General features: G+C 42.0%; 1 protein-coding gene across 2 annotated transcripts in view; it reads left to right on the top strand.

Annotated features, from left to right (window-relative positions):
- LOC137041283 (centrosomal protein of 128 kDa-like) overlaps positions 1–26,576 on the top strand; it is a 143,153-nt gene that overhangs the window by 86,638 nt on the left and 29,939 nt on the right. For both annotated transcript variants that reach the window (XM_067417378.1, XM_067417379.1), the window contains 2 exons: positions 8,611–8,660; positions 13,417–13,440. In XM_067417378.1, the coding sequence (XP_067273479.1) occupies positions 8,611–8,660; positions 13,417–13,440 (74 nt within the window). The remainder of the gene's footprint in view (positions 1–8,610; positions 8,661–13,416; positions 13,441–26,576) is intronic.

Here is a 26,576-nt window from a genome sequence, read left to right as displayed (position 1 = left end):
GTGGCAAATCTGCTGCTGACGGTCACGTCTGTACGTGCATTCAGAAATTCAAGGCAGCATTTAAAAACAGTCAATATAAATCACTGTACATGCAATGTATTTTCTTGTTTTCACTTGAAGAATGACCGCAGTGCTGACATGGTCTTATCGCTGTAGCACTCCTTGCACACGTGAGTTATTGCAGACGCATATCAACACGTTATCATATCGGCAAGGCATATCGGCATAATGTTTTCATATCGGCCGATGCCGATTTGTATATTTTAAGCGTTTATCGGCCGATTCCGATGTCGTGCCGATAATATCGTGCATCCCTATTTGAAACTAGACTTCTGAGTAATACTGAAGGTATTATTATAACTTACAGCAACACCTCCCCCTTTACCTTTCAGACGTGGCTCATGTTTATAACAATAATCTCGGGGGGTGCACTCATTTAAAGTAATGTAATCGTCAGGTTTTAGCCAGGTTTCTGTCAAGCACAGCACATCTAAGTTATGATCTATAATCATATCATTGACAACAAGCGTTTTTGGCGAAAGGGATCGGATATTCAGCAACCCAAGCTTTATCAATTATTCATCCGTATTATAACTGTTGTTTATTTGTTGGACATCAATTAAATTTTTACTGTTGAATGGTTTTGATGTTTTTTTGTATTTACTAATTCGGGGAACAGACACAGTCTCTATATGATAATATCTAGGTGAAAGAGTCTCTATGTGCTGGGATTTAGCTGACTTTGGTGACGTGAGACAGCTAGCAGACGGTTGGTTTAGCCAGTTTGTCTGCTTCCTGACCTGGGCCCCAGTGAGTCAAGGTTTAGCTCTAAGACTCTGTGCCAAATTACTAGAGAGAAGAGCAGCACCAGCCCAGGAGGGATGAATGCCGTCTATCTTCAACAGGTCAGGTCTGCCCCAAAAACTTTTCCAATTGTCTATGAAACCTATGTTATTTTGCAGACACCACTTAGACAGCCAGCCATTGAGTGATGATAATCTGCTAACTATTTCATCACTCCTTTTCGCAGGGAGAGGACCAGAGAAAAATACGGCTTTTGACATCGTACTTGCGAGTTTACACACCTCTTTAATGTTAATTTTGGTGATCTCCGACTGGCGAAGTCGAGCATCATTAGTGCCAACGTGAATAATAATCTTAGAGAATTTACGATTAGCTTTAGCAAGCACTTTTAAATTTGCTTTGATGTCAGGCGCTCTGGCTCCCGGTAAACATGTGACTATGGTGGCTGGTGTCTCTATTTTCACATTCCGTGTAATAGAATCGCCAATAACTAGGGCACTTTCAACAGGATCCTCAGTGGGTGCGTCACTGAGTGGGGAGAACCTGTTTGATGTTCTAATCGGAACGGAAGAGCGTTTTTTTTGATCCGCGACTATGCTTTCTCATCGTCACCCAGCCCTGCTGCGCGGGCTCAGCCGGAACCAAACAATGAGTGTTCACTAAGCTAGTCTCATCCAAAGCAGTATCTAAAGCTGTTACATTCTCACTACTCTCACATAAAGCTTGGATGCGTGTCTCTAAATCTGAAATCTTCTCCGTCAGCCTGATTAATTCCTTACATTTATCACATGTGAAGCCCTGTTCGCCAACGGAGATAGATATGCTAAACATGTAGCATGCAGTGCAAGTGACAATGACAGGAGAAGAAGACATGGCTTACCGTATTTGTTGATGAATCCAAAACTTACCACAGTTGTCTGATGGAGTCTTTTTAATAATCCAACTCACCACAGTTGTCTAAAGAACTCAGAAAACAGGAGACCCGGATGCTGGGATGGAAAGCTACCAGGCTAGCGAAAAGCTAACTTGTGGTAGTGATTTAGATTAAAAGCTAGTAATGTCAAATTTAAATTGATAGGCTATATTACACACTATATGGTGATGAGTAAGTTATATTTAGCAGTGTAAATTACAAAGAAAATATATCAAATAGAGATTCAAACACAGCTATACAGAGCTACAAACACTGTGGTGGCAGCAGCAGCAGCAGCAGGCAGACAGACAGGAGCAATCGATCAGGAACAATCAATTAGCCTCTGCTGTAATCTCAAAATAATACCTCTGCTGCGTTGGTACCTTCTGCTGGCTATTTCTGTGTTGATGAGGTGTGGGTGGAGATGAGAAGAGTGTGCCCTTACAAATCTGCAGACCTGGATGGAATTTCACCTCGAGTCATAAAGGACTGTGCGTCAGAGTTGGCTGTGCCTTTGCACGCCATTTTTAACTGGAGTCTACGAACTGGGCAGGTTCCTGTCAGGTGGAAGACATCATGTATGGTCCCGGTGCCCAAAGTAGGGAGACCGGTGGGGGTCAAGGACTATAGACCAGTGACTTTGACATCGGTGATTATGAAGATCTTTGAAGGGCTTGCTATGGTTATTGAAACCTCAAGTGCAGCAATCACCTGATCCACTGCAGTTGGCATATCAAGAAAATGTGGGAGTGGAGGACGTGGTCTTGTATATGCTCCACCAGACTCTGTCCTTCTTAGAAGGATCTGGGGGGTATGTCAGAATAATGTTCTTTGATTTCTCAAGTGCATTTAACATTATTCAGCCCCTGATCCTTAGAGAGAAACTTAAGAAATTAGGTGTGGATTCTGCCTTCATTGAGTGGATATCGAATTACTTAGAAAATCAGCCACAGTATGTCAGACTGGAAAATGCTGTCTCCGGAACTGTTGTGACAAACATCAGAGTTCCCCAGGGAACAGTACTTTCCCCTTTCCTCTTCACACTATATGCAATTGACTTAATATAATAATATAAGTCTAGTTCTTGCCACATCCAAAAATATTCAGATGATACAGCAGTGGTGGCATGTGTGAAGGGAGGGGACGAGGTGGAGTACAGGAGAGTACTTGAGAATTTTACACACTGGAGTAGGTGCAATGGGCTCGACCTTAATGTAACTAAGACAAAGGAGATGATTGTGAACTTTAGAAGGCAGAAGACTCATCATCCGTCTGTGTTGATCGGTGGAGAAAGCATCGTGGTGGTCCCCACCTATAAATATCTGGGTGTCCATCTTGACAACAAACTTGACTGGTCAGTGCAAGCTAATGTAGAAAGGTCAGAGCAGACTCTTCTTTCTCAGAAGACTGTAGGGCTGTAGGACTGAACGATTCAGGAGATCATTTATACCCGCTGCTATAAGACACTACAATGAATCCCGCTGATGTGCACTTTACTACTCTTGATAGTAATTCTTAACTTATTTATTATTATTATTTGTTGTTATTAGTTTGGGCAGAGTGTGTTTTTGTTTTTATCTGTTCTTAACTCTTGTATTTATTGTGTCTATTTTTTTATTGTGAATTTATTTTTATTTGACGTTGTGTCCGAGCCCGGCCCGACACGTTAACTGTAATTATGAGCCTGAGCCCGATTTAAACCTGACCATTTTTTTAATACGTGGGCGTCCTGACCAGAACGAGTCTGCAATGAGCAAAGCGCAGCAAAGCAGACTGGTGAGACTCATGTTAAAACTAACATTGATAAACTTAAATGAGTTGATAACATCGCTGTTTTCTCCACAGCGACTGTACAGCCGGATCAAATTTTGTTGCAATATTTTCCTGTTAAACACTTTGAAGCTGCTTTGAAACAATCTTCATTGTAAAAGCGCTATATAAATAAAGTTGACTTGACTCCGCTCAATAATCCGCAGACGCGCGCTCATGATCCACTCACCGGTAAACTGATGTTTGCTCAAATCCAGCTCATACATTTATCTGTCGCTTACTTTGTTGTAGCCATTAAACAATGTGTTTTTTCCTTCATATTTATGTTTAAATATTATAATATTATTTTTACATTTCATCTGATTATGATAAGTGAAAAGATGCGAGTGGGTCAGAAATTATTTTGGTGGTTATATTTACTTTAATATTAAGTTTTGTTTTATAGAAAGCGTTTCTTTCGTTTTGTTTAAATTGTATCTTCATTTTAAAAAAGGTTTCTTAGGCCAATTGCCTGGATTTAATAAATAAAAAGCAAACAGAAGACTATAATCGTGACATGGAGTCGTGGGAGTGATCGCTTTCATTGCTCATGAACTGGAGTGACTGGACTAAACTGGACTGCTCATGAACTGGAGTGGACTCATAAATAAACCGAAACTCAGCAGGCTACTTGCCTCACAGACATGAGAAATATGCGTATAGAAAGCTTGACATGTCCACTTTTTAACGAAACGATTCGAAGATATTTAATTAAGCAGTGTTCACGCAAGCAGCTCTTGCCACAGAGCGTTTATGTTTAGAATGCTGCTTCATCTCTACACGAGCTGTGAGTTTAAACGCGCATTTTTACACTAATCCTGACTTGGCAGAGGTTTTGTTTTCCGGACATTTTGATGATATGCCGGTCAAAAACTCCTGAAAGCAGTTTATGTAACTTTTAAAAAATGACATAATCAGGCCGTATATGTAACATGTTTATTAGCCTAACTTTCAAATAGACGGAAAAAAAAACATGAAAGTCCGATTGGCGTCAATCAACCAATTTTTTTAACTCATAGGCGTAATTTGCGGGTGGGACAGGTGGGACATGTCCCCACCACTTTTTTTAAAACATCTTGCTTCACGGATTAACCTAACTAATACAAACAAAACATCTCTGGTTAACTAGAATATTATCATTTCATTCGTTTGTTAAATAAGAGGCGATCTGCCGCTCGTTGCCACTGTTATCAGTGGAGCAGATTTCTCTCGCGGCTCATGCAGTCTTCACACAGACGAGCGCTTTAATCTAACGCTTAACAGCGTTGCAGACTTTCTGTTTGTTCCGGTCAGATCGCGAAACAAAATGCACAAAAACTGTTCCTGCTCTTGATGTACAACCACTGATGGTATTCGGTTTTGATGAGAGAAAAAATAGGCTACGAGGGCATATTAGAAACGAGAACTTCTGACAAGTTTAACAGACTAGACCATGATTAAGCAAAGTGTGCAAATCTATTTGCCTTTATTCATGTGAAAAATCTTGGCACAACACTATTGTGTTTAGATGCAATAATTAAACGCAATTAATAAATTTAATTATAAACTCAGTATGTCTCATTTAGTTGGTAACATGTAAATTGGCCACCGTGTGAAATGACAAAATCATATAATAGAATATAACAGTATACTGATAACTGTGAGCAGGTAAGCACTACAAGATGTTTTTGAAATCATTAGAGAAAACGACAAAATTACTTATTCACAAAATTACGTGTGTGAATAAGTGCTACCTGTTTAAAATGTGCTTGCACCCGATCATATTCATATTCATATTCAAATCCCTTAAACTTTAACATTCCGCTCATGCCCATTGCCGTGATCATCTGTATCAAGCTGGTTGTTTACCGTGTGAGTTCTGAACACTGCACCATGTGCTTATTTAAATCTTTTCGTTTCTACACATATTAGGCTACATATTCCTCATGTCTGTGAGGCAAGCCTGCCGAGTTTCAGTTTATTTGAGACGTGCTTCAGTTCATGAGCAATGAAAGCGATGGCTTCCGTGAGCTAGTCTACTTATTTATTTCTTATTTATTAAATAGATGCAATTAACCGAAGAAACCTTTATTAAAATTAAGAGACAATTTGTACAAAACGAAAGAAAGGCTTTTTACAAAACAAAACTTAATATTAAACTAAATATAACCACCAAAATCATTTCTGACCCACTTGCATCTGTGCACTTATAGCCTATCATAATCAGATGAAATCTAAAAATAATATTATAATATTTAAACATAAATATGAAGAAAAAAAAACATTGTTTAATGGCTACAACAAGTATAGTAAGCTACAGATTTATGTCATGTCTGAGCTGGATTTGAACGAACATCATTTTACCGGTGGGTTCATGAGCGCGCGCCTGCGGATTATTGAGCTGATCACACCGGCTCCGCTCCGCTGATTAGTCATTACAGGCTCGTTCTCGATACTTACTCTAGTTCTGGCGAAAAATGTAGTGCTGTGCCGGCCCGTTGTCATAAATTGTTCTCGTGATGGAGCGGTAGTGGAGCGCTCTGAGCGAGTAAAAACCACAACGCTCTGACTTTTAAAAAAAATCGCTCCACACTCCATTCAAAATCTCGCCGCTCCACTCCTCACTCCGCTCTCACTCCACTACGCTCACATAGGCCTACTCTGCTTCGCAGGCTGTGGAGAATTGCAATCCTCCATAGCCACGGAGCGCTGTCATGACAGCGAGGGCATCACGTCGCAGGCTTACGGTATCGATAAGAGGCAGTTTTAATCTGACAATTTGACCGAAAAGATTTGACCGACCGACCGACCGAGTCACTTTCAAATTGTTTTCGCTTATTTTTACTGGATATGCTTAAATATTCATCAGCATAATGTCAAGATACCTGTGCAAGATGTACAACTGTGAAAGTATTCTTGATATATTGAATTTTGTTGTCATGGCAACGAGCCAAACTTTAATATTATTTTGGGGTGTTTTTGAGACTCTTAAGGCCTTTTGACACTGGACGAGTGAATAATTTGCGCAATGGTTTTATTTTTTTGGGAAGCACAGGTAACCTCTGGTGCTTTGGGCACGATGCCATTGGGAGTTTCTTTTAGGAGAGAGAGGGAGGGAGGGAGGGGGAGAGAGAGAGAGAGAGGGAGGGAGGGAGGGAGAGAGAGAGAGAGAGAGAGAGAGAGAGAGAGAGAGAGAGAGAGAGAGAGAGAGAGAGAGGGAGGGATGGAGAGAGGGAGGGATGGAGAGAGGGAGGGATGGATGGAGGGAGGGATGGAGAGAGGGAGGGATGGAGGGAGGGAGGGAGGGAGAGAGAGAGCAGAACTAATTCAAACATAGCCTGGTTACACTTTAGATCTGTGATAGTCTGATTTTATTTTAGATTTTGGCTTCCAAAGATTATAATATTTATGTCTAGCGCAACTTAATTCCCTTTGCAGCAACACTGTCATTTCTCACTTAAACTCAAATGCAATGACAGAATCAGCACGATCAGTGATTGTTGTAAAATACAGTCTAGCTACTGTTAGTAAATTGTGGGACGCGTTTAATAATAAAAAGAGCGATTAAAAGCACAAACATGTGCACAAGAGGTTGTTCCCAAGTCAGCGCGCGCTTTGAAACAGCCCGCAACGAGACGAGCAAATTACACTTTCGGTTTAACACTCACGTCTAAACGATCAAATGTACACAAAAATCTATGTCAAAATGACCGGCTTGGAGAGTCTCTTTAACACAACACAGTTTGTGTCTAAAATGGATGTAGTTATTAACGATATAGTCGGGAGAAAATGTAGTGCATCTGCCAAAGTCGCCTATAGATCTGCACATCTGTCTTAAAGAGGCAGCAGTGTAAATAATATCTATATTACAGCACATGCTTTCAATGCAAAATGCTGAACAGTTAGTACATGCGTTCATGAACTCAAGGCTAGATTATTGTCATGCTCTACTGGGTGGTTGCCCTGCTCGCTTAATAAACAAACTCCAGCTAGCCCAAAATGCAGCAGCTCGAGTTTTTACTAGAACAGGAAGTATGATCATATTAGTCCAGTTCTGTCAACACTGCACTGGCTCCCTATTAAGCATCGCATACATTTTAAAATCTTGCTTATTACTTACAAATAAACAGATAAAATTTATGAATTAGGTTTTAATTAATTCTATAAACTATAATACTGATCTGCCAACATTGTTGCTATATGATAAATTAAAATAAGCTGGATAACATCACTGTTTTCTCCAGAACGACTGTACAGCCAAATCTAATTTTGTTGAAATATTATCCTGTTTGACACTGAAGCTGCTTTGACACAAAATTGGATTGTAAAAGCACTATATAAATAAAGTTGATTGATTGATTCATTGATCACTGGAACTATTTTCTGAATAGTTCATGCATAATGTGCATTTCAATAAATAATAATTTGTTACATTTATATAGCGCTTTTCTGGTTCTTTAATGCGCTTTGCAAGGAAGGGGGGAATCTCCTCAACCACCACAAATGTGCATCATCCCCCTGAATGATGCGATGACAGCCATATTGCGCCAGGACGCCCACCACACACCAGCTTATGGTGGAGAGGAGAGTGAGGAAGCCAATTGGTATTGGGATGATTAGGAGGTTATGATTGACAGAGGCCAATGGGCAAATTGAACCCCCTACTCTTTTTCCTAAGGACAAAATTACTGGGATTTTTATTTTTTATTTTTATTTTACATTGTGTCAGGTCACACTGTAGGAAATAATTTGTTGTTCTTAATCATTATTTTAGTCTTGTTTTAGAGTAAAAGCAAAAAACAAATCTTAAAACATAATTTTACTTATATTTTTACTTATAGTGCATATTGATACATTTTTTGCGTATTTCACAACTGACAGTCTAAAAAAGAGGTAAATTAAATTAGTAAATTAATTAAATATATATATTTTTTCAGTTTTTACTAATAAATATAAATTTTAAAAAAACTAAAAACCCAATTAGTAACAAACTCATCAAATATATATGTTCCATCGAATAAAAAGGTGCCTAAGTTTGGAGTGTGAGTCAATGATTCAGTTGATGGCTCTTTTCAATATCAATTCTCATTAATATTGTCTTCTAGGTCTTCTTGAAAATGGCCGCAAGAAAGAAGAAGAGATGAGAAATCTTCAGGTCAGTATAAAGCAGTTCCCTATCAAGAGGTTCCTCTTATTGCGTATGGGAAAAACTCCTTTTCTCGAGAATATGAAGCAAACGCCATCCAGCGCTTTATCCTTTTTTGTCTCGATTTCTAAAAGAGCGCAAGGCGTTGTTGCAAATGACTCGCATTTCCTGTGGCTCGTGCAGAGCCCCTCTCCTCAACGGCGACAGTCACATCATCTGCGTGACCTGCCTCGGACAGGATCACGCGCAGCTCGCGCTCTCTAGAGGCAGATGCCCTGAATGTGACGAGATGGCGCTGCAGACCCTTCTGGTTCGCCTCGCCACCTTTGATCATGTCCCTCCGCCTTCCCCTGGGCTGCGATGATTCCCCGTTTGCCTTGCCCTAGCCAGTCACCTTCACCCAGGAAGAACAGCGCCCCTCCCTCGCAGCGGCCTGTTCTGTTTCCTTCGGTGGGCCTTCACCAGAGGAGGAGGAAGACAGCCTCTCTACAGCCGCGTCCGGCAGGGAGTGGTCAGAATCTGTCTCAGAGCCCCCCGCTTCGACGCAGAGCTGATCTGCGTGTTCACAAAGGCCGTGGGAGACCTCGGGCTCGAGTGGTCCCAGCTCCAAGAGCCAGCGCAGCAGACTGGATGAGTTGTACCTCAAAAGCCGCCACCTCTCTTGTCCTCAGAAGCCCGCAGCTTTCTTCCCTGAGGTACATGATGAGCTAGCCAAGTCATGAAAGTGACTCTGCTACCCTGCTCTGCTCGCGCGAAGTCCTTTTCCCCAGTGCTCTCAACCGTTGATTGGGTAAAGAAAAAAAAAACTAAGAGTCTCTTCCCCCCCCTCGAAGAGGCTGTCGCCATCTGCCTGCCCTCCTCCAGAGGATGGCAGGCCAGGGCTCAGCACCCTTCCAAGCCCTGCTGCACCACCTCAGCTCTCGCCGACCGAGCATATGCCTCCGCCGGCCAAGCTGCCTCGGCTCTTCATACATTGGCTGTCCTTCAAGTGTTCCTTCTTGTTCCTAGCCCCGCTCAGGCTGAAAGGGATGCATGTACTCAACTACCTTGATGACTGGCTTGTCATAGCCCAGTCCCGAGCACAATTACTAACACACAGACCCTGGCTCCTCAACCACTTAGACTGTTTGGGTCTCAGGATCAATATCACCAAAAACTTGCTGTCCCCCACCCAAAATATATCTTTTCTGGGCACAGTTATAGACTTGAGACTCATGAAAGTGCGGCTTACAACACAGCGCGATATCTGTTCAGAGCATGGCAGCTTCATTCAAAGCCGGGACTCGCGTTCCCCTGAAACATTTTCAGAGGATGCACGGTCTTATGGCCTCAGCATTGTCAGTACTCAGGCTGGGGCTTTACACATGCGCCCCCTCCAGCGTTGGCTACACGTCCGCCTCATGCATGTAAATGGGGCCGACTTCCTGGGCCCTATCGCTGAGAGCTTTCCTTCCACACATAAAGAACCACCACCTCTTACAGCTAACCTAACACTGGTCCGTACAGACAGCATGTCGGAGGTAGCGTATATAAATCGCCTGGGCGGCCTGAGATCAGACTCTCTTCACCGCATGACGGGCAGAGCACAACCTGAGCTCCCTAAGGGTGTCTCATGTGCCAGGTATTCTGAATCAGTCGTACCAGCTCTTTGTTTGCTTCGGCGGCCACACTAAAGGTTGTGCTGTCGCGAAGCAAAGACTCAAGCACTGGATAGTGGATGCAATTTCGTTAGCATATAGGTCTAAGAACCTAACCTTCCCTATAGGCATTAAAGCCCACTCAACTAGAGGCATGGCCTCATCTTGGGCTTGGTCACGTGATATTTCCATGGAAGATATGTGCAGCGGCGGGCTGGGCCTCTTTTTATCAGATTCTACAAATTGGAGGTGCCAGCTCTACAAGCAGGGCCTCTCTCCATCTAAGGCTCTATCTAGACCCTAGCAACATGATTGCTTATCGTGTTGGGCCTATACACAAATAGTCCCATTTCACTCAACCATAGATCCGACTATGTCCGATCGAGGTTTCAAACTGACACTTCTGGTTCTTTTCATTCCCCTTATGAAGCCCGCCTATGTCTGTCTCTCTAGAGGTTTTTTGACACATTCAAAGGGGAATACTGGGTCAGTCAGCACACATGGCATTTTACATTGTGTTCCCATACGCAATACGAGGAACCTCTCGATAGGGAACGTACTCTGTTACTTTCGTAACCTCGGTTCCCTGAGAGAGGGAACGAGTATTGCATTCTGCGCCGTGTTCTTGCTTCTCAGGTATCGCTTCAGTTGATTTTTAAAACCTTACACCTATGGCGAATCAGGGTCTTATATAGCCTCCTGTATGCTAATATAAGCCCCTTTTCGGCGGTCTCTCTGGAGCGGCCCCATGGGTTCATTCCTTTAAGCCGCCTCACCATAGGTTCCTGCAGTTCCCGCGGCCCAGGCCAATCAGAGAGCTCCTCGTGCCGGGCTATTGCCGTGCAGCGACACTGCGCTTTACATAGATACCTTTATTAATAAAGTTTTGTTTCATATTCTCGAGAAAAGGAGTTTTTCCCATACGCAATACTCATTTCCTCTCTCAGGAAACAGAGGTTACGAAAGTAACCTAGTATGTTTGTATGAATGTCACACTCTTAAATACATGCACGCACACTGCTTTTGTAAATTTGCACACAAAAAAAAAAAAAAACATTTAAGAAAGACTTGTAGCTGTTATAAGCTCATGGGGTCTGAAAAAAATACCCACCAGGACAAAGACTTCTGGTATCGCCATCATTGTTGGGCCTTTTTTGTCCCCACAATACAGACAGAGGGACACATCATACGCACTTTTTTTTTTCTCTATAGTTAGTGGTTACAACCTTAAAGGTGCCCTAGAATGAAAAATGTAATTAACCTTGCCATGGTGAAATAATAAGAGTTCAGTACATGGACATCACATACTGTGAGTCTCAGACATCATTGCATCCTACTTCTTATGTAAATCTTGTTAATCCATAACACAACGAGAAAAAAGGTGCTTCTCAACATAAATCCACCAGTGACGCAAGCATTGGGGATCATTTATATGCACGCCCCCAACATTTGCATCTGTCCAAACATGTGCATAGTCAGGCGGAAATGGGAGCGAATCAAAACGAGCTGCTCGCATGGATCCAGGCTGTGCAGGATACTTTTCTACCCTTCCCACGGATAAAAAATGTCAACAGTCATGGTTGATGTTTATAATCCGATACCACAACAATTTAATTCAAGATTGTTCGTTTGTTCGGCCCATTTCAAGCAAGCTTCGCTCATCGTCTTAAACTGAAGAAAGTGGCAATTACAACTGTATTCCTGCAAGCAGTATGTAGCGATTTATCCACTTATTGACTGTTTAAACAATTTCTGATTAAATTGAAAGTTTCTTAGAGAGACAGCATTGTCTAACGCAAGATGCTTACAGTAACAATAGGAAACACCAAGTACCATACAAAACTAAATAGTGTGTCTAATGAAAAAGGGTAATATTATTTTGTATTACAAAATAAAACCGTAGATACTTTGCTTAGATCGTTCCCTCGATCCTTCTAGAAAACGTCACCTTTTCCACCATATAAGTTAAAACGATATTCATTTGACAAGGCTATTCATTTTGTAAAAATATAAGTTATATATTTATATTTTTGAGAACTAAAGTATGGTGTTTCCTATGATGTTATTGCCTATTTGTATTTCAGATTAGGCTACATCACAGTCACTGCGTAACGTTAGCCTACATTGTGACTAACGTTATATAAACATGCAATATCGTTAACGAAAAAAGACAAGTCTAAAATGTAGGCTGAATGACACACTTTAAGCAGAACATCTCAAATAGAGATTGATAAAATGCAGCTTACTTGTTTATTGGTGTTTTCAGTTCTTGCGAGAGCTTGCGTGCATATCATATGGGTTTTTTTCACAGAAAAGCTCTTTTTGGGGGATTTAATTACTGAAATCTGGCAACCGCACGAACGCGAGCTCTTTCTCATGCGCGGGTGATCTGAAAACACCAATAAACAAGTAAGCTGCATTTTATCAATCTCCATTTGAGATGTTTTGCTTAAAGTGTGTCATTGAGTCGGTCTGTGATCTGTCAGGACAGTCAGGACTCACGAGCCGCTCCATTGAACTGTTGTGAGCTGTGAGCTTCTGAAATAAGCCAATCAGAGCAGAGCTCAACACTAATATTCATGACCCTTCCAAATAAGGCAAAAATAGAGCATTACATCCTAGGGACAATTTATAGGGTTGTAAATGGACCTGTAAAACTGTATCTGGACAATTTTTGCCACATTAAATAAGCCACATACCCTCTATGAATATTTCAGAGAACAATTTAACATATTGTTTCAAATCATTCTAGGGCACCTTTAACCTTAACATTTATGTAATCCTGCAGTTGTTCTGCATGTGGCAGCCATGTAATAACACTGTCTTACCCTTGCTTGTCTGCATGCTTTCAATTTCAAACCAAACCTACTGGGATCTGGAACATCTGCAGTGCTACAGAAGCACCTGCTATCATATGTCCATTATGAATCAGTCCCCTGAATGGGGCTCAGAAGAAACCAATAGCATGCTGCCAGACAATTGGACACAGTGTCAGTAATTACACGTAGCCTACGATTTTCCCAGATGCAGCTTTTGACTGGTGGATAAGAAACTGCTAGGAATCTCTGAAACAAAACTTTCTGTTCCCAGTCAAAGTAATTTCTGTTTTTCTCCTCTTCTTTTTTCAGGACCGTGTTGTAGATCTTGAAATGGTAAGATTTAAGTTTTTTTTTTTTTGTTTGTTTTTTTAATGAGTAAGGTAATAGTCTAACAATATTACTAATTTTAAACAGCTTTTGCTGTACCAGGCTTTTTAAATTGCACTTTAAATTCACATAGCTATATAAAAGATTTGACTAATACAAAAAATGGTCTTTGTGAGTGGCTGAGAAAAGGAGTGGCAGTATTTCTGTTGTGTTGTGACTTTTTTCCATTGTGTTCTGGCTTGTCACTTTGTTACTACTACTACTTTCAGCACTATGATACTAAATCCTAATTGAAACTCCTCGCAGATAGCATTTACTTTCAGTAAATAGTTCCCAAGTCAACTTGGGTAAATGGAACTCTACTCTGCAAGTCACAGTTCTCATACAATATGTAGAGGAAGAAAGATCTTTCTGAAGATAAAAAGCATGAAATGGTGCAATGTTATGCAAAATTAATGAAAACAACTAATATTGTGTGAAAACTGAATGGAGATGATCACAAGATCTGTGAGTAATTTACAGCACAAGAGAACTCAGATAAAGGCTTATTAAGAGAAGTTTCTGTCAAAAAACAATTAATTGTATTATTAAAAGGACAGCTATAAAAAAAGCCACTGTTGAGAAGGAAACATGTATTTGAAGCTGCTGGTGACTCTGGAGGCTTTAAAATCTCCAGAGTGAACAGACTTGCCCTGTCAGATGCTCTAAGAGATAGACTACTTGTGCTGACAGACAGATACCCTAACGGAAAAGCCTTCTGCTAAACCAGGCCACTAAACTTCAGGCGTCCGTCAATTAGCGCTTTTGTAAACAGACAAAGCGCAATAGAATAGGAACGCGATAATTCTGACTAAAATATACATATTTCTAAAATATTTTTTGTTGGTCAATAAATGTGCCATATGTGTGAAATTTTAAACCTACAAGTAGGGGTGTCCCCGACTAAGGATTTACACATTCAAATCAGAATTTTCGAATCTCTCTATGGTCAACTGATAGTCGAATCATCTATGTGTGTGTAAACCATAGACTGGAAAAAGAAAAGAAAAAAAAAACGTATAAACGGGTTGGGAAGGGCTGGACACTAGTCAGCACCAGGCTAAGACTATTTTTATTTTACTTTACACACGACACACAGCCATCACTTTTAATTAAGTGATCAAAACTAGGCTACACTACTCATTCGTAAATTAACAGTTCTCTCATAACATTTAAAAGCCACGATCGAAACACAGAACATCACACAAATATATTAAAGAACATTTTGATAAATAAACCTAAAAAATAAAAAAAAAACTACCTAGAGAGGAACAGAACACTTTCGAGTGCGTTTATATGCACCTTCTTAAGCCGATTGTGCCTAAAGAGGGTCGCACACCGGACTGAAGCTCAGCGCCGTGTCTCAGGGATCTCACACCAGGCAGACGTGAACATTACATCAATCAATCAACCTTATTTATATAGCGCTTTTACAATCACGATTGTGTCAAAGCAGCTTCACAGTGTCAAACAGGATAATATTGTGACAAAATTAGATTTGGCTGTACAGTCGTACTGGAGAAAACAGTGATGTTATCAGCTTATTTTAATTTATCACATAGCAACAATGTTGGCAGATCAGTATTTAAGTTTATAGAATTAAATAAGACCTAATTCATACATTTTATTTGTATAATAAGTTGAATAACTTTAATCATATTTTTAGTGTCCCCAACTGAGCAAGCCAAGCCAAAGGCGACAGTGGCAAGGAACCAAAACTCCATCAGGGCGTGATGGAGAAAAATAAACCTTGGGAGAAACCAGACTATACAATAATCTAGCCTTGAGCTCATGAATGCATGTACTAACTGTTCAGCATTTTCCATTGAAAGCATGTGCCGTAATTTAGATATATTTTTAAGATGATAGAATGCGGTTTTACAGATGCTAGAAACGTGGCTTTCAAATGAAAGATTGGTATCAAAAAGCACACCCAGTTTCCTCACTGACGACGAGGGCTTGACAGAGAAGTCATCAAGTGTTAGACAGTATTCTCGGTTACTACTTGTGGAGCTTTTCTGTCCAATAATTAAAAATTCAGTTTTATCTGAATTAAGTTGCAGGAAATTACTATTCATCCAATTTTTTATATCAGCTATGCATTCCATTAATCTTGTGAATTGGTAGGTTTCGTCAGGGCGTGAGGAAATATAGAGCTGAGTATTGTGAGCATAACAATGAAAACTAACGCCATGCTTCCTAATGATATCTCCCAGTGGAAGCATATACAGAGTGAAAAGCAACGGTCCTAACACTGAGCCTTGCGGTACCCCATACTGAACTTGTGATCGGTGTGACATCTCTTCATTTACTGCTACAAACTGATAACGGTCAGATAAGTACGATTTAAACCATGCCAAAGCAGTTCCACTAACGCCAACATAATTTTCGATTCTATTCAGAAGAATATTGTGATCGATAGTATCAAATGCAGCGCTAAGATCGAGTAACACTAATAGAGAGATACAACCACGATCAGATGATAAGAGTAAATCATTTGTAACTCTAATTAGAGCAGTCTCAGTACTATGATACGGTCTAAATCCTGACTGGAAATCCTCACATATACCATTTCTTTCTAAATAGGAACATAATTGTGAAGACACAGTCTTTTGTAGTGTTTTTGATAGAAACGGTAGATTCGAGATTGGCCTGTAATTGACTAATTCTTTAGGATCAAGTTGCGTTTTTTTAATAAGTGGTTTAATTATAGCCAACTTAAAAGTTTTCGGTACATATCCTAATGTCAAAGATGAATTAATGATATTAAGCAGAGGATCTATGACCTCTGGAAGTATCTCTTTTAATAGCCTAGTCGGTATAGGGTCAAGCATACATGTTGTTGATTTTGATGATTTTACAAGTTTAGCCAATTCTTCTCCTCCTATAGTAGTGAATGAGTGTAATTTTTCCTCAGTGACACTACAATGCTCTGTCTGAAGTGATACTGTAATAGACGGCTGCATGGTTATAATTTTATTCCTAATATTATCAATCTTACTAGTAAAGAAGTTCATAAAGTCATTACTGCTGTGTTGTTTACAAACATCAGAAGCTGAAGCTTTATTTTTTGATAATTTAGCCACTGTATCGAATAAATACTTAGGGTGGTGTTTGTTTTCTTCTAAAAGAGTTAAGAAATATGCAGATCTAGCAGTTTTTATGGCCTTTCTGTATGCAATCATGCTCTCTTTCCACAAATTGCGAAAAACCTCCAGTTTTGTTTTCTTCCAGCTGCGCTCCATTTTTCTGGCTGCTGTTTTAAGGGCCCGAGTGTGCTCGTTGTACCACGGCGTTGGATTATTTGCTTAAATCTTCTTTAAGCGCCGGGGAGCAACTATGTCTAAAGTGCTAGTAAAGAGAGAGTCAATAGTTTCTGTTGCAGCATCAAGTTCCTCTTTGCTATCTGTAATGCTGAGGAGATGGAACTGATGAGGAAGATTATGTACAAAGCAATCTTTAGTCGCAGCGGTTATCGTCCTGCCATATTTGAAGCGAGGGGATGGCTTTGCAGCCTTAGGTAAATTAAGTATACATGATATTAGGTAATGATCTGAGATGTCATCGCTCTGCTGCAGAATTTTAACAGTATCAACATTTATTCAGTGTGACATTATTAGATCTAAAGTATGATTAAGGCGATGAGTGGGTCCCGATACGTGTTGTCTAACTCCAATAGAGTTTAGAATGTCTCTAAATGCCAATCCCAATGCGTCTTTTTCATTGTCTACGTGGATATTAAAATCCACAACAATTAGTACTTTATCTACAGCTAATACTAACTCCGATACAAAACCAGCAAATTCTCTGATAAAGTCTGTATTGTGCCCTGGTGGCCTGTATACAGTAGCCAACATAAATGTCAGACGGGATTTATCATTTACACTGCACAGCGTTACATAAAGCACCAAAACTTCAAAGGAATTATATTTGAAACTAGACTTCTGAGTAATACTGAAAATATTATTATAAATTATAGCAACACCTCCCCCTTTACCTTTCAGACGTGGCTCATGTTTGTAACAATAGTCTCGGGGGGTGCACTCATTTAAAGTAATGTAATCGTCAGGTTTTAGCCAGGTTTCTGTCAAGCACAGCACATCTAAGTTATGATCTATAATCATATCATTGACAACAAGCGTTTTTGGCGAAAGGGATCGAATATTCAGCAACCCAAGCTTTATCAATTGTTCATCCGTATTATATCTGTTGTTTATTTGTTGGACATCAATTAAATTTTTACTGTTGAATGGTTTTGATGTTTTTTTGTATTTACTAATTCGGGGAACAGACACAGTCTCTATATGATAATATCTAGGTGAAAGAGTCTCTATGTGCTGGGATTTAGCTGACTTTGGTGACGTGAGACAGCTAGCAGACGGTTGGTTTAGCCAGTTGGTCTGCTTCCTGACCTGGGCCCCAGTGAGTCAAGGTTTAGCTCTAAGACTATGTGCCAAATTACTAGAGAGAAGTCGGGCCAGAGTACTCCGCTTCGCTGCCCCACCCCGGGCACGTCTGTGGTGCCGTTGGTCCCGCTTGCACGGTCTCTGGGGGCCTGGCTAGGTCTCCCCAGGCCGTCTCGCTGGCTCATCCGTACCATCAGACTCGGCTACGCGATTCAGTTCGCACGCCGGCCGCCCAAGTACAGGGGCATCCTCTTCACCTCCGTGCGAAGCAGCGATGCTCATGTCTTGAGGTCGGAGATCGAGGTCCTACTGGCGAAGGACGCGATCGAGCTGGTTCCTCCAGCCGATATGAAGACGGGGTTCTACAGCCCCTACTTCATTGTGCCCAAGAAAGGGGGTGGGTTACGACCAATTCTGGACCTGCGAGTTCTGAATCGGGCCCTGCACAAGCTCCCGTTAAGAATGTGGACGCAGAAACGCATTTTTCAATGCATCCGTCCCCAGGATTGGTTTGCAGCGATCGACCTGAAGGACGCGTACTTCCATGTGTCTATTCTCCCTCGACACAGACTGTTCCTGCGCTTTGCGTTCGAGGGGAAAGCATATCAGTACAAGGTCCTGCCCTTCGGGCTGTCCCTGTCGCCCCGCGTCTTTACGAAGGTCGCGGAGGCAGCCATTGTTCCACTCAGAGAACGCGGCGTTCGGATTCTCAACTACCTCGACGATTGGCTGATTCTAGCCCAGTCGAAGGACCAGTTGTGCGAACACAGGGACCTGGTGCTCAGTCACCTCAGCCAGTTGGGCCTTCGGGTCAACCGAGAGAAGAGCAAACTCTGTCCTACAAAGAGGATCTCTTATCTCGGTATGGAGTTGGACTCGGTCAACCGGACTGCGCGCCTCACCGAGGAGCGAGTCCAGTCGGTGTTGATCTGCTTGAATATGTTCAAGAGCCGGACAGCGGTCCCACTGAAATTCTTTCAGAGGCTCCTGGGGCATATGGCATCTTCAGCCGCGGTCACGCCGCTCGGATTGCTTCATATGAGACCGCTTCAACGCTGGCTCAATGGCGTGGGCGTGGCAGAGTGGTCAGCACCGGGTCCCAGTGACTCCTTACTGCCGCCAAACCTTCAGCCCGTGGTCCAACACTTCGTTTCTCCGGGCCGGGGTGCCCCTAGAACAAGTGTCCAGGCATGCTGTGCGATTCACGGATGCCTCTGCCACCGGCTGGGGGGCCCCGTACAACGGGCATGCAGTTGCTGGTCTGTGGACGGGGTCGCAATTGCATTGGCACATCAATTGCCTCGAGTTACTGGCAGTACATTTGGCACTCCGCCGCCTCAAGGGGCCGCTGCGTGGCAAGCATGTACTGGTCCGTACGGACAGCACCACGGCCGTTGCGTACATCAACCGTCAGGGTGGTCTACGCTCCCGTCGTCTGCTCCAACTCACCCGCCACCTCCTCCTGTGGAGTCAGAAGCAGCTGAGGTCGCTTCGGGCCATTCATGTCCCTGGTGCGCTGAACCAGACAGCCGACGAGCTCTCTCGGCAGCCGACACCTCCGGGAGAGTGGCGACTCCACCCCCAGGTGGTCCAGCTGATATGGGACCAGTTCAGAGCCGCACAGTTAGACCTGTTTCCCTCTCCGGACTCGGCCCATTGCCAGTGGTACTATTCCCTGACCGGGGGTACCCTCGGCACAGATGCACTGGCGCACAGCTGGCCCCGGGACCTACGCAAGTATGCGTTTCCCCCAGTCAGCCTTCTTGCACAGACTCTGTGCAAGGTCAGGGAGGACAAGGAGCAGGTCTTGTTAGTTGCGCCGTACTGGCCCAACCGGACCTGGTTCCAGAACTTACACTCCTCGCGACAGCCCCTCCTTGGCCGATTCCCCTGAGGAAGGACCTTCTTTCTCAGGGACGGGGCACGCTATGGCACCCGCGTCCAGACCTCTGGAATCTTCATGTCTGGTCCCTGGACGGGACGCGGAGGTTCTAGATGGACTACCACAAGCTGTCGTAGATACCATCGCTTCAGCTAGAGCCCCCTCTACGAGGCGCTTCTATGCTCTGAAGTGGAACCTGTTCGTTGAGTGGTGTGCTTCCCGCCGGGAAGACCCCCGAAGGTGTTCGATTAGTGTCGTGCTTTCCTTCCTGCAAGACGGGTTGGAGCGAAGGCTGTCTCCCTCCACCCTCAAGGTATATGCTGCTGCGATAGCAGCGTACCATGATGTAGTAGAAGGTAAGTCTGTGGGGAAGCACGACCTAATCGTCAGGTTCCTCAGAGGTGCGAGGAGACTAAATCCTCCTCATCCTAGCTCGATACCCTCTTGGGACTTGGCTCTAGTGCTCAGAGCACCTCAGAGCCCCCCGTTCGAGCTGTTGGCGTCTTGTGAGCTTAAAATCTTGTCGATGAAGACAGTGCTCCTGACGGCATTGGCCTCGATTAAGAGGGTAGGGGACCTGCACGCACTTTCGGTCAACGAATCGTGCCTAGAGTTCGGGCCCGGTAACTCTCACGTTGTCCTGAGACCCCGGCCCGGTACCAGCTACCCTCCGGGCTAGCCCCGTGTTTTTCCCTCGATAGAGCCCGCTCTGTCGTCTCTGGGCATGTTCTTTCCCCCCTTCAATCAGGCTAGAACCACCCCAGAGACTGCCATATGTTGCACTACCCTGCCAGGTTAGTCCTTATGTGTATTCTGCCACCTCTCCTTCCCTGAAGGACGTGGCCCCGCAGCCTACCCTTTCTCCGAGGTAGGCACGCTTCCCAGCGTTATCCATTAGTCATTCTGAGTGGGTCTTGCAGAAACAGCAGTGACTGTACTCCCTGCTTGGAGCCCTGACTTCCGTACCATTCAAGACGGTGCAGTGTGCTCAAGCAGGACGCTGGAAGGGCCAGCATCCTGGCATTTTCCATAGGGATCCCATTCGTTGGTTCAGTTCTGACGTACGTCAAACGTGACAGACTGAAAGGGAACGTCTCGGTTACGTATGTAACCCTCGTTCCCTGAAGGAGGGAACGGAGACGTACGTCCCGCCGCCAAGTGCTGTGCTTCCGCTGGGAGTCTGGTCACCTCTCGGCTCCTCAGCAGGAAAAGCGCTGATCTACCATTCCACTTTCTGTTTTATACCCGCGCCGCGGGGCGGAGCGTGGAATGCGTGGATTGCATGCCAAATTTCATTGGCTCGTTTTTAAACACTCGAAGTAGGATTGGTCTCTAAAGTAAGATCCCATGTTCAGTACATTCCAACTCACAAGACCCATAAAAGGCACTTAAAACATTGTTACAAAGTCCATCTCACTACAGTGGCTGTACAATAATTTTACGAAGCGCCAAAAATTGTTTTTGTGCGCAAAAAAAACGAAATAATGACTTTATCTGCCAAGTTATCCGCCAACATGTTTATCACAGCATGATGGGGGAAAGTAGTCAGCCTGCTGCTTCAGAAAAAGCAGAAGACTGACATCTGTACAATATAGCAGAAATAAACTGGAGTAAAAAGGAGGGGGGGGGGATAAACGGCACATCTGGCTTTCTAATTCCTCTCTCAGAATCCATGTAGAAAGAGCTCCTGATTGAATTCCCCTTGCAGCCAGCTGAAATTCATCTCTCATCATATACAGGTGATACAATACCAGTGCTAGGAAAAAAATCAGGTGCCATTCCAATATAATGGAAATTTGTGGAGACTGCCATTGGTGACACCACCATTAACATACATTCTTAGGATTACTAAATTATTATGTAAAGATTGCGGCGAAACGTTCAAAATTATTGCCACCTCTGCAACAGCCTTTGCAAGCAGGCGAAAAATGGAATTGGTCACCAAATTGTAAAGAGGCATTCATCACACTATGATCTATTCATGCACATTATGGTCTCTCTCTCTCTCTCTCTCTCTCTCTCTCTCTCTCTCTCTCTCTCTCTCTCTCTCTCTCTCTCTCTCTCTCTCTCTCTCTCTCTCTCTCTCTCTCTCTCTCTCTCTCTCTCTCTCTCTCTCTCTCTCTCTCTCTCTCTCTCTCTCTCTCTCTCTCTCTCTCTCTCTCTCTCTCTCTCTCTCTCTCTCTCCCTCTCCCTCTCCCCCCTCCTTTATTATGACCATCCACCACCTATCCATATGGCGGTGCACTCATTTCATAATCCTCAATGGGTATTGCTTCTCTTGGCCTAAGACTATGAGATACAGTATTGTCATTCCTATGACCTTGCAAATACAGACACATTATCCCATCTTCCATGCAGTCATGGTCCTTCAGAGGAGGAGAAAGAAGGAGCGTTTCTGATCTCTCATGTGGATGAACTGTCTTAGCTAAAGACATTTCAGAGGAGACCAGGCATGACCCTCTGCTATCAAAGGTCTTGGATCTCACACTGACTAGATTAAGTTTTTGCCCAATCCAAACCTCAGACCTTTTTATGACAGGAAAGATAATTTGTCCACAGACCAAGGATGTGTTCTTTGGGGATTACGGGTGGTCAATTACAGAAGGTTGGCCTGGTTTAGATCATGAGATTTGTGGCTCAGTATGAGGCAAATGCGGCTCAGTGGCACTTCCTCCACCATTAGCTTAAATTATTAGCAGGTCCAAACTGCAACACTGGGGAATGGAGATAGTAATGAGTATGGTCCAAAGTCAATGTGGTAGGTGAGTTCACAGACAAACACTTGGTGATGTAATGTCACAATGGCAGGGGGAGAGAGAGAGAAAGAGTAAACCTGGAAAATGGAGGAAGGGACCTGGCAGTGGAGGCTGAAATCCTTGGTGGCAGACAGGCAAGGGAGATCCAAAATGGAGTATCAGGAAGGTCGGGATCTGGCAGCCAGTGTAGACAGGGAAGTTGGGAGCAAAAAGAAAAGGAGAGGGGAAAACAAACTAAAACTGAACTAGCCAGACGGAAGCTCAAAACAAAAACAGGGCAAAAAGAAGGAGAAAGAAGGCAGGTAAACAAGACTAGACTACGACTAGACTAGGACTAATATTACTACTAATAGTACTAGTACTGAAGCAAAGGCAAGATAACAATCTCAGAAAAAACAATAAAAAAAAGAGCCAGGTAACTCAGCAACGCAGAGATTCGATCTGGCACAGGACAGAAGACAAGGAGAATATAAAGGGTGACAAACAAACTAAAACAGGTGTGAGCCCTAATGAGATAGCAAGGTGACAAGAGGGGCGGATTAACAATAGACGACACAAGTCCAAAGCTGATCAGACTGGCACCCTGACACTCATGTCCTTTTCCGCAGCTAAAGAATCCAGCTGTATTTTTGTACATAATGTCTGGAGAAAGCTTCTGGCTATAGGACTGTCCCCCATGCAGAGTTCTCTTTTCTCCTCGTGAAGCATTTACAGTCAAAGTTATGGATTTTCCCCATTTCTCTGTCTTTATTCCCATCAAATGTTACTACTGATATAGCCTCGGATATCTTACGGTCCAACTCGTCTGAAACCAGTCCGATACATTCTTCCTTTTCTTCATCCTTGCTCAGTTGTAGTTTAGGGATATTATTCAGTCTTATTAAATCAAAACATTTTCTGTGTAACGGCCATGGTTCAGCTCGTCTGCGATAATCTTTGTGGCGTCCATCTTCATTGAATTTTGATATCAGGTAGAGCCGGCCAGAGCGTTGCGTAATAATTAGCCACGCTTCCCTTGGAGGGCAGGGCAATAACAAAGAAAAAAATCTGTCTTATCCAGTATGGACACACACACAGACAATGACGCCCCTAGTGCATGATAGAATCTCAGAAAAACAAGCCGATTTCAACCTCAAAATATATGCTTTTAAATATACCAATAATGCCATCTCAAACATGGAGATACTTCTTTGTGATCTCAACTAACAGATTCTGCAAAAAAGCGAAAATCACCTATTTTGAAACGAACAACAAAAAAAATGGTTCTTTCTAATTTTGCTCGAAAGTTGTGCTGCTGACTTGTCTGTAAAAAAAAAAAAAAAGTTGCTAAAAGTCATAGAATTTCGATTTTTCAAGTCAGTTGTCAGTTGAAATGAGTAGAACAGACACGTGTTTGTACATAACTTTCGATTTTTATTGCCAGTGTTGGTAGAGTTACGTGTTACACTTTTTTTTTTTAAATGTTCAAATATGTAACATAACTTGGATGTCCCCAATATTAAATGTTAAATGAATGAAATGGACACTAAATAGAATAAATTATTATTATACAACATTATACACTAATCTACAGTGTTTTAATGTTGATGTGGGACAATGTGAGAGACACCTATCAAATTCAATATGTTATTGTAAATATCAGTAATATAGTAGAACAATAAAACAAAATAGATTAGAACTGTAATATTTATTGCACAGACCCCAACTGGCCATCAAATAAATCTAAAAATAAATGATGCTACCAAAAATAGAAAATATTAGTAATAAAAAATATATTAGCCTAACTTACATAGCCTAGACTCTTTGTAGTGCACATTAATATTCTAAAACTGTCACACAACTTCACAACTGGTAGACATACTGTAGCCTGCTTGAAGTATTTTCTTCCTCATAAAAGTAAATGAAAGTAAACAAGAAGTGCTTTCAAGTCTTGTTTGTATGGCGGGCTTACCTAATTTCTCGTGGGTATTTTCACAATGATTGCCCGGAAAGAATCCGACTCAACTGCCGACAATGGCAGCATGTCCTCAACTATATATCTAGATATTATTTTGTTAAATTCTGTCTAGTGTTTTTGCGGTGGAGAGAAACCTAATTTTGGTTGCTTTAAATATCGTTTCTTTAATAAACATTCTTACCTTTCACCTCAGCGAAGGAAAAGTAGTGCTTAATACTTCCAGTTCCTAGCTACATGTATCCAGGCATGGAAGGCTATCCTGAGCATTGCTGTCAACATTGAACATTGAAAATAAGGGAGATTTCCCGGAATCCATCCCCAAAATAAGGGATTTTTTTTTTTTACACGATTCTTGTCCACAAACTAAAAAAAAAAAAAAAAAGAAGAAGCACTAATCATAACAGTCTAAAGAGTTTATAACTACACAATATATATTAAGCATAATGTTATTGACATTATGCCAGAGCTGCCTTGGTCTATTGTCTGTAATGTTTGTTTACTGTAATATTTACCAGTAAAGAGTATAGCTTTTTTTATACATGATTCTTATACATGATCCCACAAACTAAAAAAAAAAAAGCACTAATCATTAACAGTCTAGAGTTTATAACTACACAATATCTATTAAAGAATGACAGACCAATGTATATGTTTGAAGTGCTTTATTTAGGAACAAATTAACATTACTCGGTTTTGGTTTTGGTTGGTTAAACCTAGGGATGGGTATCGTTAAGGTTGGTATTACTACTCTTAACGATACTGCTTATCGGTCCGGTACTTTAACGGTATTCTTATCGGTACTTTTTGAGATTATATATATATATATATATATATATATATATATATATATATATATATATATATATATATATATATATACACACACACACACACACGCAATTAACAAAGATACACATTATATAGGCCTGCACAGTGCTTTAATTTCAGGAAGAATTCTAGTAGGCTAATCAAACGTAAAATAACACTGCATAGTTTATCATAAATAGCCAAAATAATGCTTATTAAAGCTGGTTATTCATTCAAGAGCTGTGAGTGATTTTATCTTTGCATTTGGTTGTTTAATTCGCAGTAATTCGTCATCATGTTTATTTACACCGCTGCCTCTTTAAGACAGATGTGCAGATCTATAGGCGACTGATAATAGGCAGATACATTACACTTTCTCCCGACTATCCATAATAACTACGTCCATTTTAGACACAAACTGTGTTTAAGAGACTCTCCAAGCCGGTCATTTTGACATAGATGTTTGAGTACATTTGATCGTTTAGACACGAGTGTGAAACCGAAAGTGTGATTTGCTCGTCTCGTTGCGGCTGTTTCAGAGTGCGCGCGCCGACTTGGGAACAATCTCTTGCACACATGTTTGTGCTTTTAATCGCTCTTTTTATTATTAAACGCGTCCCACAATTTACCAACAGTAGCTAGACTGCATTTTACAACAATCACTGATCGTGCTTATTCTGTCATTGCGTTTGAGTTATATGGAGAAATGACAGCGTAGGCAACTGCTGCAATGGGAATTAAGTTGCGCTAGATATGAATATCAAAATTATAATCTTTGCCAAAGAAGCCAAAATCTAAATTAAATCACATTATCACAATCTAGTGTAAAGTGAAACTAGGCTATTTGAATGTTTAGTTCTGTCCGTGGGCTGTCGTTTTGTTCTCTCTCTCTCTCAGTAGACCGTTAAAAGCTTCAGACACAGATGTAGTTGCGTGTTCTGAGTTAAGACAATCAGAGCGTAAAAAACGGGATATTTTACGGGAAAATACTAAAACGGGAAGACAGCGGGAAAAGAGCTAAAATACGTGAGAAACCCGGGAAAAACGGGAGGGTTGACAGCTATGGGAAGCCAAACAATCCAAAAGTGGGACAAGACAGCCGGCTGTTACAGAGCTCGTCAGCCAACTCGTCAGCACAGCGCGGACGTGTTTACTAGCGCTACCCAATTGGCAGCGCGGCGCGAACCATAAATGCACTCAAATATAGACTACAATAAAGAAACCTCTCATTGCTTACAAACATTGGTTCTCTGCTGAAGCTTAATTGTTTTTCCCTACAGTAGACAAATGAAATC

Source organism: Pseudorasbora parva, chromosome 15 (assembly GCF_024679245.1).
Source record: "Pseudorasbora parva isolate DD20220531a chromosome 15, ASM2467924v1, whole genome shotgun sequence".
Classification (NCBI taxonomy): domain Eukaryota; kingdom Metazoa; phylum Chordata; class Actinopteri; order Cypriniformes; family Gobionidae; genus Pseudorasbora; species Pseudorasbora parva.
Note: the sequence above shows the minus strand (reverse complement) of the source record. Positions and strands in the feature narration are given on the sequence as shown.